The sequence below is a fragment of the Trematomus bernacchii genome, unplaced genomic scaffold (assembly GCF_902827165.1).
Source record: "Trematomus bernacchii unplaced genomic scaffold, fTreBer1.1, whole genome shotgun sequence".
NCBI classification, from domain to species: Eukaryota; Metazoa; Chordata; class Actinopteri; order Perciformes; family Nototheniidae; genus Trematomus; species Trematomus bernacchii.
This window is the reverse complement of record NW_022987727.1, coordinates 7,582,306-7,594,315: the sequence shown is the minus strand read 5'-3', so window position 1 is coordinate 7,594,315 and position 12,010 is coordinate 7,582,306. Positions and strand designations below refer to the sequence as shown.

General features: G+C 40.7%; 1 protein-coding gene across 2 annotated transcripts in view; it reads left to right on the top strand.

Annotated features, from left to right (window-relative positions):
- The window catches only part of sema3b (sema domain, immunoglobulin domain (Ig), short basic domain, secreted, (semaphorin) 3B), an 84,162-nt gene extending 72,737 nt beyond the window's left edge, over positions 1-11,425 (top strand). For both annotated transcript variants that reach the window (XM_034145101.1, XM_034145102.1), the window contains exons 10-18: positions 488-557; positions 692-836; positions 4,930-5,149; positions 5,644-5,735; positions 5,907-5,948; positions 6,065-6,222; positions 6,331-6,386; positions 7,370-7,509; positions 7,793-11,425. In XM_034145101.1, the coding sequence (XP_034000992.1) occupies positions 488-557; positions 692-836; positions 4,930-5,149; positions 5,644-5,735; positions 5,907-5,948; positions 6,065-6,222; positions 6,331-6,386; positions 7,370-7,509; positions 7,793-8,305 (1,436 nt within the window). In that variant the 3' untranslated portion in view covers positions 8,306-11,425. The remainder of the gene's footprint in view (positions 1-487; positions 558-691; positions 837-4,929; positions 5,150-5,643; positions 5,736-5,906; positions 5,949-6,064; positions 6,223-6,330; positions 6,387-7,369; positions 7,510-7,792) is intronic.
- The last annotated feature ends 585 nt before the right edge of the window (positions 11,426-12,010 follow it).

Below are 12,010 nucleotides of genomic sequence, written 5' to 3'. Positions count from 1 at the left end.
AGGCTAAGTCAGTCCGTCACATTCCCTCATATGAACAATGAGCCCCTTATCTCTTGACCAAGAGTTTTCTGACCATACCTGAGGCTAAATCTTTTTAAAGGACCTCCCTGTAGAATTATTTGTATCTAAACCATTGGAATTATTCTACTGAGATACCTAGACTACATAACTTTTGAAACACGTGATACCAGTTGGAAGGGTGGATTCTACAAAAAGAAAATGTTTAAATGAGACTATTTAAAAAAATAAAAAAATGTATACGAACCACTGCTTGAAGCTGCTTGAGTTATTAGAGAAACATTTCTTTAAAGTTGACATGGCAATAAAGCTTTGCTTATCTTTCTCTCAACCTTTGACCTCTGGACTACCACAACCTGACCTCAGTTTGTGTCTGTGTGTGTGTGTGTGTGTGTGTGTGTGCGTGTGTGTGTGTGTGTGTGTGTGTGTGTGTGTGTGTGTGTGTGTACGTGTGTGTGTCCGTCCTCAGGCGACGTGTTTCTGCTGCAGACGCGTGACAGGAAGAACCCTCTGGTCTACACTGTCTTCTCTACTTCCAGGTCAGAGTCCACTCATAGTGTGTGTGTTTATGCAAGTAGATATGTGTGTGTCAGCGAGTGCAAGAGAGAGAAAGACAAGAGTGTGTTACATTTGTGTTTTGATGTTTCTAACAGCTTCCCCTGTCCCCCAGCAGCAGTGTATTCAAAGGCTCAGCCGTGTGTGTCTACTCCATGAATGACATCCGGAGGGCCTTCCTGGGGCCCTTCGCTCACAAAGAGGGGCCCAACTACCAGTGGGTCCCCTTCCAGGGAAAAGTCCCCTACCCACGCCCAGGAATGGTATGTCCAAAACTCTATAGGGCTGTGTACAAAGTAGTGTCTAGAGCAGGGGTGGGGAACCTTTTTCCTCTCAAGGGCCATTTGAATTTTTTCAACATCCTCCGAGGGCCGTACAAATTATTGACCTCTGCTTAAAAATACTAAAATCACAGCCCATTCATTTGGCCTTTCTTTCATGCTGTGCAAAGAAAAAGCAACCTCTTAATCCAGATATCTTACCATGACTCGCGCATGCATTCACGTGCACGGTTGTGGCATGACCACCAAAACAGAAAGACATGGACACAAGGTGTGTGCAAATGTATTTAGTTTCCTATTCATGTGAACATGATTTAAGTGGGGGGGGACCTAACCTCCTCTAGGGGGGTCCGGGGGGCATGCTCCCCCGGGAAGATTGTTTTTTATTCTGGTGCACTTTGAGAGCAACATTAGGAGATCTATGGATACATCTCTCAACATCCATATGAAACAGAACTGTAAGCAGATTTTCTTTTTCTTTATGGATATTTTACAAATCACTCCCCTTTTAAACTTTATTCTTGTTTATTAATAACAACTTTTTTTTACTGTCATATAGTATTTTATACCCGTTTACTTTATTCTCTTATTTTTTTACAACTATAATGATCATATAAAGATGTGCCTTTACCTCACTGGTTGTAGAAAAAGCTTCTTATATTCGTTAGCATAGCTAGCTAACCAGATGCTAATAACAAAGTTATTGCCTGTATGATCAGTATGACAGATGAACAGATCTCCACTGGGCTTTCAACTAAAGACACAGCCACGCAAAAACTGCGGCATGTGTACGGCTCCTTATGGGTACTGCAATTTCTGAAGTGCCGGTGTCAGTACCATATGTGTTCGGCCTACCATATGTGTTCGGGGTCCGTCGCTTACCAATGACGTCACGCATTGTGATTGGCTGTACGGTAATCGCACGCTGATTGGTGTAACTAGGGGCGCTGACTAGGGTATACCTGGGGTCTGATCAAAGGATGAAGCTGTTAACGTGCTGCTACCATAAACTGGCTGTAGCCAACAAACTGAAGCAGAATGATCTAGGGCTGTCCCGAATGCCATTTTTCGGGCTCCGGATATTCGGTAGTAATCAGCAGCGAATATTCGAATATTCGGCCCGCGCGGGGGGGCGTAGTAATCAGCGGCGAACTGCTTCAACACGTGTATTTCGGTGTATTCACGGCATTCATTTAGTTATTCTACAGTATTGTTGTTTTATAGTTATTTGTTAATGTAACCCAATTTGTGTTCTTTGAAATTGAAAAGGATATCGCATTGTGTTTGTTACTTTCGTTGCAGTTGTATACGTCTTAAGTGTAATTTGGCTTGGCTTCCTATTTATGGACATGCTTTTATTTTTGAAGGAGAGTTAGCGCAGTTGACAGGAAGTTGTTGTTGCTTTGGAAACAACGTGACAGAGATTAACGGAGAAAAGTAATATCTACATATAAAGACGGAGAAAGTAAACGATAACGTTTATGGTTAAGTGTTAGCACCCCCCGAAGAGGCACAAGCTCTTACGTTGATATTGGAGATTTCAATAAATTCAATTTGAAAAAAAACGGGGAAAAAACAAACAAAACGAATATCCGAATAACGAAATTGAAACCCGAAATAGTACTCCAACGAACAGATATTTGGATATTCGGGTACAGTAGGGCTGTACCCGAATACTATAATAAAGTTATAGTAAATAATAACAAACTCCAGTGTTAAAATTCCATAATTCCATATTCATAAATAAAATGATATGCAAATAACATTTTCTTGGCTGTGGACTTGTACTCTACATAATTATGTTGAGCTCATGGTAATCTAATTCAATAAACAATAACTGCAATGAACAGATAGCATTTTCTGACGGATATGGTGTAATTTGGTAAATGATTCTGTGTTGAAAAATGTATATCTTTAAAAACTGCGTTGGTGTATTAGGGCGGGCCAGTTATTTTTTTTTTGTAAATCGATCGAGAGGGGTGTTCAAATAACGTATTTTGGTGTGTAGAACACACATCTATTTAGATTTATTTATTTTGAAGTTGTTGCTATGGAAACAACATGACGGAGAAAAAAGTAATATCTTCTACATATAATAACGGACAAAGTAAAGAATGAAGTGTATGTTTAAATGTTAGCACCCCCCGAAGAGGCTCAAGCTCTTACGTTGAGTCTGGAGTTTCAATACATTCGGAATTTGACCGTGTAAAATGTCCTCTTGGGTTACCGTACAGCCAATGTGTGACGTCATTGGTAAGCGTAACGGACCCCGAACACATCTGGTAGGCCGAACACATATGGGGTGTTTCTCAATCGCGAGTAAAGCTGCTCCAGAGCCACTATTTCAAGCATACTACGTCATCGAGTGCCGCCAAAGTACTGTTCCAATCTCCAGCATACTTGGAAATCTACCGAGCCCGGCGTACTCCGTTTGGAGAAATATCGAGGCTGCACATGAGTAGACTCCGCGGTCTTAAAATCCCCACAATGCTTTGCGCACGGACCAATTTCCCCAAATCTGTGACGGAACATGCAAGGCGGGGCCTCTCATATGACGCACACCTGCACACTTGCTAGCCTGTTCTACTCTTTGTTTTCCAAATGTCAGGAAGTATTCTTGACTCGCTTCTGAAGCAAGATGCCCGGCAGACATGTGCTACCAAGCAAGCGTACTCGCGATTGAAAAACACCCATGGTACTTACACCGGAGCGGTGTTCCGGTACTCTCCGTCAGCACTACACCCCTGTCAGACGAGACATATACCACGTGATGACACGTTAAGCTCGTGTTGTGTTCAAGGACCCTGACCTTGGCCAGGAAAAACAGGAACTCCCTTGTTTAATTCTTTTGCGGTCTAGATTTCTTTAATTTTTTTCTTTTTTGCGTGTGTTTATAAATTACCTCGAGGGCCGTACCAAATGGTGTCGCGGTCCGTATACGGCCCGGAGGCCGGAGGTTCCCCACCCTGGTCTAGAGTTTCATTTGTTGTCACTTTTATTGCTGAAATACTTGTATGTAATTCTTAAGTAGCACCTTTGAATACTTATGCTCCCAGGTTTTTAATATTCAGTTTTGTGCACTTCATACACTTGCAGCATTAGACCTAATTTCATCCAAAGCACTCCACAGCCCTCCCAATCAATATGTGCTTATCAGGGCTCTTACGTTCTGCTTAGCACACAAGCGTGGCATCAGCAAGATTTGTTATAGCTTCAGCTGTTACTGCCAAAGCAGAACAATCCCCATTGTATGACTGCAGAATAGTAATTGTATTTGACCCACAGTAAACTCTCTCTCACGCCATCATCACCTCACTGGGTTGTAAAATTAGCGGGACGAATCCAATTAAAATAATCCGATCATGCTTACTTGTGAACTATGCAAAGCTGCCTAAAAAAAGCTGATTCAGAGTTTAAAATGCAGAAACCAGATAAAAAGTGTTTCACTATATGATGAAAGTGTATCTTCTGTCCACAACATAAAAAGCATTAATACTGCATGATGTTACAGCTTATTTAAGTAACATTTGAGTATCTGTACAGAAACACTGGACTGGAATTTTAATTCGAGAGGAAGGCTGGACTCTGACCTGGAGATAATCTCTCACGTTCCTGTGAGCCATTACATCAAATCACCTCACTGCTGGACTGACACAGTTTATATACACAAAATAAACTTGCTCATCAAAAAGGCTGGAGCTGTTTTGCACTCGCAGGCCTGTCGTGCAGAGCTTAAACAAATCCCTTACAGTAGAAGTAGATTGGCTGAATTATTAAAGTACTTTGAATTGCTGGGTAGTACCCAAATCCTTTTATGTACATTCCCACTGATAAAATGGTTTAACTCTTGATGGTTTAATCAGTATTAAAGTTGAATATTTGAAAGTTTCTTTTAACATTTTGCATCCCACAAGGGAACCAAAATGCGACCTTGAAAAAACAACAAATCTAAAAAGTTACGCAACAACCAAAAATATTATTGCAAATTAATAATTTTGTGATGTATCTGATTTGCAAGTTTGTATAAATATGACCTTTTGCTGGAATATTAATTAATTTTATTTCCCTCCATTAGTGTCCCAGCAAGACATTTGGCAGTTTTGAGTCCACGAAGGGTTTCCCAGATGATGTGATCCAGTTTGCGCGTCACCACCCTCTGATGTATAACCCGGTCTACCCTATGAGCCGACGTCCAGTATTCGTCAGAACCAACGTGGACTACAGCTTCACACAGATTGCTGTGGACAAAGTCAACGCTGCGGACGGACAGTATGATGTGATGTTTATTGGCACAGGTAAAATACAATTCTGGCTCTTATCTTAACCCTCCTGTTGTCTTCGGGTCAAATCTGACCGATTTACTACTTTCATCAATCATAACTTTTTTGTTTTACATTCGATTGCATTAAGGCTTTATGATATCCTTCACAGTAGACATTTGAACATATACAAATGCTGATCACCACTTTCATTGAATTTTGGATGATTTAGTCAACTTTGTAACACCGCCATAAAGAAAAATAATTAGTAACCATCCGGATCAGATAAAACACACACCCACACACACACACACACACACACACACACACACACACACACACACACACACACACACACACACACACACACACACACACAAATGGTTTTTGTGTTGTTAGCAGTTAAAACAGGACCGGTCAAATTTGACCGCGAACACCAAAGTAAGGGGGGGAAAACGAAGACAATAGGAGGGTTAATAGTTAAACTATAATATGTTTTGTGACTTGATGGATCGCATCTCTTATTTCAGACAAAGGGACAGTACTAAAGGTGATCAATATCCCCAAGGAGAGCTGGAACAACATGGAGGAGCTTCTACTGGAGGAGCTGGAGGTCTTTAAAGTAAGAAAACTATGATAAAGCCCATTTATTGTAGTTTACAAAGCATTAATAAGTGAATTGTATTGAGGGGCAATACAGTGCTATTCTTTCATCTTAAATGGATCTCTAATAATGCAAATTCATTTGTTATGTAGCATGGTAATATATTTTCTCTATCTCTCTGCTCTTCAGGATGCCTCCTCTATCATCGACATGCAGATATCTTCAAAACGGGTATGTTGTTTTATACAAAAAATAAATGTTTTGTTTTTAACATTATGTCTTCAGTTTTTTGTATTCTTTTTAAAACTCCCTTTTAATCTTTGTCCCTCAACTTTGTGTCCTTTTAGCAACAGCTGTATCTGGGCTCAGACACAGGCATTGCCCAGGTCCCCCTGCACCGCTGCAGTGTGTATGGGAAGGCCTGTGCTGAGTGCTGCCTGGCAAGAGACCCATACTGCGCCTGGGATGGAACATCCTGTACTCGCTACCTGCCAAATACCAAGAGGTATGTGACACGAGCACTAATGGCACTCACCAGATGATAGTTCATTTTACTGAGCATGGATAACACGAAGAAGACTGCTAGTATAATCAACACATACTCATTTTGCAGACGTTTCCGTCGCCAGGATGTAAGGAACGGAGACCCCAACACCCTGTGCTCTGGAGGTATGATTACAAAACAATTGCTTTGATTTGTTGTTCAAAACATGAACGTTTTTAAGGCCTACTGCTGATGAGGTTTATTCGAAAACAACAATCTAAGCTTTACTCTGATCCTGCTCTGACTCACAGAGACTCTTGGCATCTGACATCTCACTGTCCCTGTGCCAAAAAAAGCCCAAACCCTTCACCCCTTCACCCCTGGTGACCTCTGTCTTCCCAGACCACAATACCAGCATTCTGCTGCTATCTGTCTTTCTGCCACAAAACTGAATAAAGCTAATCGCTCAAACTTTAGCAGCTCCTGAGTAATACGATTACATCCTATGGCATGCAAGCCGGGTTGTGAAAAACTAATGACATTTGGAGTGATTGTCTCTGCTGAGAGGGGCATTGCACAAAAGCGCTGATCAGAGGTCAGTTTAGCAATTTAGAAACTATGGTTTCCCCAATTATGTATGCGGTGCTGGTGGCTTGAATAGTTAGTAACTGATATTTTTCTGAACAAATCACAGTCTTGAGGTTGGATCTTTTTCCATTGCTAAAACTCACCACTCATATTGACAACATGCAAGACTATGAGTCGTTGTTAAGACCAGAAGAGTTCTCAAACATCAAACATGTGAACATTTGTTTGAATCAACCCCCTTTAGATAATCTCTCATTATGCGAGATTGTATTACAATGTCCTATTAACAGCCAACATTGACTTTTGTTCAGTGTTATATGTGACTATTATTTTAACACGTCAATTGTGCTAAGTAGTATGCAGGTTATGTATTTTTGTTTTATCCAATCATTTATTGGTCTGCCCTGCCCTTGTTTTGTCAAGGATTTTTTGACCTTTTGTACTCCTGACATTTATTTTTCCTGTCCCGTGTCATCCTGCCCTCTTCTTTCCTAATGTGTTGCCTTTTCAAGCCTTGCCTTATCTGTATTGTCAGTAACAGTACGCCCCATAATGTCCTTGTCTTTGCTGCCCCCTTCAGACCACCATAAGCATCGCATTGCAGAGAGGAAGCTGTATGGAGTTGAGGGAAGCAGCACTTTCTTGGAGTGTATCCCCAAATCCCTTCAGGCCAAGGTCACATGGACTTTCCAGAAACATCCACAGAACCCACGGGAAGAGGTGAGAGGGATGGCGGGGAGAGGAAAGAGGTTACAAACAATAACACTGACAAGGACATTGCCAAAGTTAATGTAGTATATATATAGTGTATATCAAACCAGAAAGCCCTTATTTTGCTATGTGCTATTGGTGTGATTTTTTCTTTTTTCATCGTTAGGGCTAGTAGCCCACATACAACTTTGCTAGGTTACATTTATGCCAAAAACAAACTTGAACAATAAGACTGAAGGGCATTAGTCCACATAATTCAGTGCAGACATTTCAATTCATTTATGTTTTCTAGGTGCGTCTCGATGACCGCGTCCTCCACACAGACAGAGGGCTTCTGGTTCGTCGTGTCCTTAAGAGAGACGTCGGCCTCTACCAGTGCCATGCCATGGAACACGGCTTCACCCAAACATTACTAGGCATCACCTTGGAAGTGGTACCTTCAACATCGTCATCAGTTTCCAACCTACCCTCCGATGCCCCTGTCCGATTAGAACCCCGCAGCGGAGGTGGCCCCCCAGTTACCAACCAAAAGCTTTGGTACCGGGACTTCATGCAGTTGGTGGACCACCCTAACCTGAGCACCGTCGACCAGATTTGTGAGCAAGTGTGGGCACGAAAGAATGCCGGAGCTGACCAAGCGGATAAAACCTTTCCTACTCCGGGGAAGGAAGTCCCACCTCTGGGCCCAGCTGTCCGCCCAGCTAACAAGAAGTGGAAGCATCTTCAAGAGATTAGGAAGGGGAGAAACCGCCGGACCCACGACGGGAAACCTAACCCCCGGGCTCCTCGCAGCGCAGGGCTGTAACAACACATAGATGGAGGGAGAAAAGAATGACTGATACAAGAAAAAATTGAGAAGAATGATAGAACGAGACTGAGAAAACAAAGAACTCTTGGAGGTGTTCATGCATACAAATACACCAATGCACATAAAAACACATGCAGACACACACACAGCACCTCCTCCATTGTGTATATTTATCTATCGATTCCCCCACTATACGGTACCACTGGCCAGCCGATGCATGTGCTGTCCAAATTGATTCTGCACGATCCCTTTACACTGTTCCATTAGCGTAGTTGAGTGTACAAACAGGTATGTGGGAGTGAACCTACCTTTATCCGTGGACAACAAACACACTTACCCTTCTTACCCTTTGCCACTGACTGTATATGGAAACACCGGATTACCACATTTTTTGTTGGGTAATTAAAGTTGGCCTACTACACATACTCTATGTGGCTCACAGTATGAACACCCACTCTCTGGACTATACCACTCTGAACAAAATCAACGTCCCAAAGTTTGGATGACCTCTCCGTATGGCTTTTCATACCTGGATATTTCATAGTAGTGAAGAAAAATTGCGGACTTGAGTGCTGCGTAAAATGCGGGAATGGAATAACTGGAATACTCTGCTTAGTAAGGGTCTCAAACTGGAAACACGTTTAACTATTTATGTTCAATTCCACAATGATGCAGATTAATAGAAACATTTTAGAACATGATAAGCACACATTTATCAATCTCCTGAGGTGGGGTTGGTGCACATATTTACAGTAACCTCAATTTGTTCATGGTTTTGTGTACATATAACACATTGCAGTAACAGAAGAGATACAGATACCAGCTCTGTGGGACCGCCTGTGGAACAGATCAGCATGATGCAAAACTGCTTTTATTATATAGTTGGGTTTTTTGTGGTTTCCTTAGGCACATTGAGGCATGTTGCAGAAAAATAAATCACACAATTCAACGCAGTTATGGTTAGAGAGCCGTCGAATCTGGCAAGATATGATTACACTGCTTGTGTTGTAAAAACCACTAGAGAATTGGGGGTGGAAAAACTACTGGCATTCCATGATGTGAGAGAAAGATGAGTTTACAGTACGCAGATGAAGCTTGAGCTCAAAGAAGTTCAATTTCAAAAGTGACTAAAGCCCAAATAATACGTGGATTACGTCTAAGCAAGTTTCAAAATTATTGTAATAAGCATCAGATGTGCATAAATAAAACAGTTTTGACAAAATCCAAATACCTTCCTTTAAAATCCACTATTTATTGGTTTTTATTTTTGGCTGTGTTTAATGTTTTGTGCATTAACATTAAGGAGAAATGGTGGTTTTTGGGTGAAAAGCATTAATATGATGAGGAGATAGAGGGAAGTGGACTCTAGTATGACAACCCATGTTTCTGGGCTACAGTACAGTATATATATTAGCATGATATTTATGAGTGAAACTATGATTTTGTTTTTTGTATTCTAAGGTACTTCTACTCCTTGCTCTTTTACACTGTTCTTGCATATGTTGTTTGTGATAAATACATATATGCAAATAATATGAGATGAGTGTTATGCCGACACCTCCTCCAGCACGAAAAGTGCTCAGAAAGCTGTTGTTCTGCGCGACCCACAATGCATTTCACTGTTTGCAAAAACAAAACAAATTCCATCTGACTCTATACACCGTTGGAATCACTTTCAACGTTAGTCATTAATATCATTGACTTTTGCTGCTTAATGATGTCATATCTTCCTGATGTACAATTAGTACGATAAGGTCTTCCTACTTCCTGTCTTTAGTCCTCCCTTTCTCTGTGTATTATCTGTAAAGAAACATGTTTGTTGCTGTCTGTGCTGACATGGTGTGTGTAGCCTTCCCCTTAGTGTCCATTGTGTGTACAGGCTCAGATGAGGAGCCTATCTGTGGTACCATACTTTATCATATCATAGTCTATCCACATGAACGAAAGCCACTGGTCATGTAACTGGTCATGCACATCATGCATTTAGGTTTTGCGTTCATGAAATCGTATGATTTTAATGATGAATTTATAGTCTAATTTGTGTTGCTGCCACACATTTCAGAGAAATATCAAGGTTTCAAAGATTTTCAGCTTACTGAAGTTTTACTATTTACTATTTGTGTGGTCATTAATTCACACAGGCCCTGATAGCAGGAGGCAGCACAAATTAAGTCAGCGAGTGGATTTTAGATGTATGGAATCATTATCGTTGTTATTTATATACCTTCTTTATAGAGATGTAATTAACTCTTTTAACCGAACTGAACTGACTGACTCTAAAGTACTGACTGTAAAAGGGACACTCTGCATTTTGACACCACATCCTTTTTTGGCAAAAAAACTGTTTAAATGCTGACATCATTTAAACCCCAGAACTAATTTAATTTAGACTACTAATTAACTAAATGGATATTATTAGTGATGTATTATTTCTTTAATAATAGATGATTGGTAGTGATGTCAAATTTGCCTGAGTCTCTCTTTTTAAGCCAGCTGTTGTTTTGTGCTCTTTTGAAATTGCATGACCAATGTTAGTGGCTAACGCGTTTGACAATGGTGCGGCGAGAAAGAGCGAGAGAAAGAAAGCACAAAGTTGAATATTAATATTATTCCTATGTATTTATGTGCAAAGATAAGCTGATATGTTGTGGTGGATTCTTTTATTTTTTGTTATAAATGTCGATTTTCATCTGTATTGTTCATGTTCTGCTGAAAATGACTCATCCTCAACAATTGTTTTGGACATTGCAGCCAATTGTTAAAAAACCTCATCCAGTGTCCAGTTAGTCTTTGTTGTTCACACAGCCCTCCAATCAACACTCCTGTTGTATCCCATGCCATGTGACGCACCCCTGTACGATAGCTCACAAGGAGAGGCTTGTGTTTGTATGTGTGTGTGTGTGTGTGTGAAAGAGTTTTTGGGGAAAGCAGAGCTCTGTACTGTATATAATGGCAAAGGAACAGTGTGTGTGTAGAGCGGTCTGTAGGTGAGAGTTCAAAGGTCGAAGGTCGAAGACCAAAGTTAACGTGGTGCACTGTAATACTCCCAGAGGTCTTTGTGAAATGTCATGTCAGATTGTTTTTGATTAACACAATAAAAATATGCAGTTACTTAAACATTTCTGATCTGTTCCGTACTATGCTGGGAGGGGGATCATGAAAACAGTATAACATTATTTTATTAATGATTAACAAATATAATGAGTCATATTTTAAGTCATGACAGTCATGACAATGTTAGGATGTGATGCATTTCTGTGTTTAATTTATTCCAGGATTAGATGTCATAAATAAAGTAAGATAGACCAACTACTGCAACTCCAGATTCTAAATTATGTTTTCTGCGTTTTGACCACATGGTGGCAGTCACGCTATGATGAGACTTCCTTAAAGGTAGGGTAGGTAATTCACTTCAGAAACACTTTTTGTTATATTCCATGGAATGCTCTTAACATCCTGATAGCAATGAATACATTAAATGATTTGACAATAAATATATATATATATTTCATCTGTGGAAGCCGTGGCGCTGTAAAAAGCAAGTCCAATTATTTGCCTCGTCCCAGCTAAAATAACTGGATGGTCTACCTGCCTGTCAGCCTTCCATCTCGTGCACAAGCTTATCTCGTGCCCTCATTGGTCATGTGCACATTCGTGTCTGTTGGAGGAGGGGCTCTGTAAGGAAGTCTGAAGGAAGGGGCA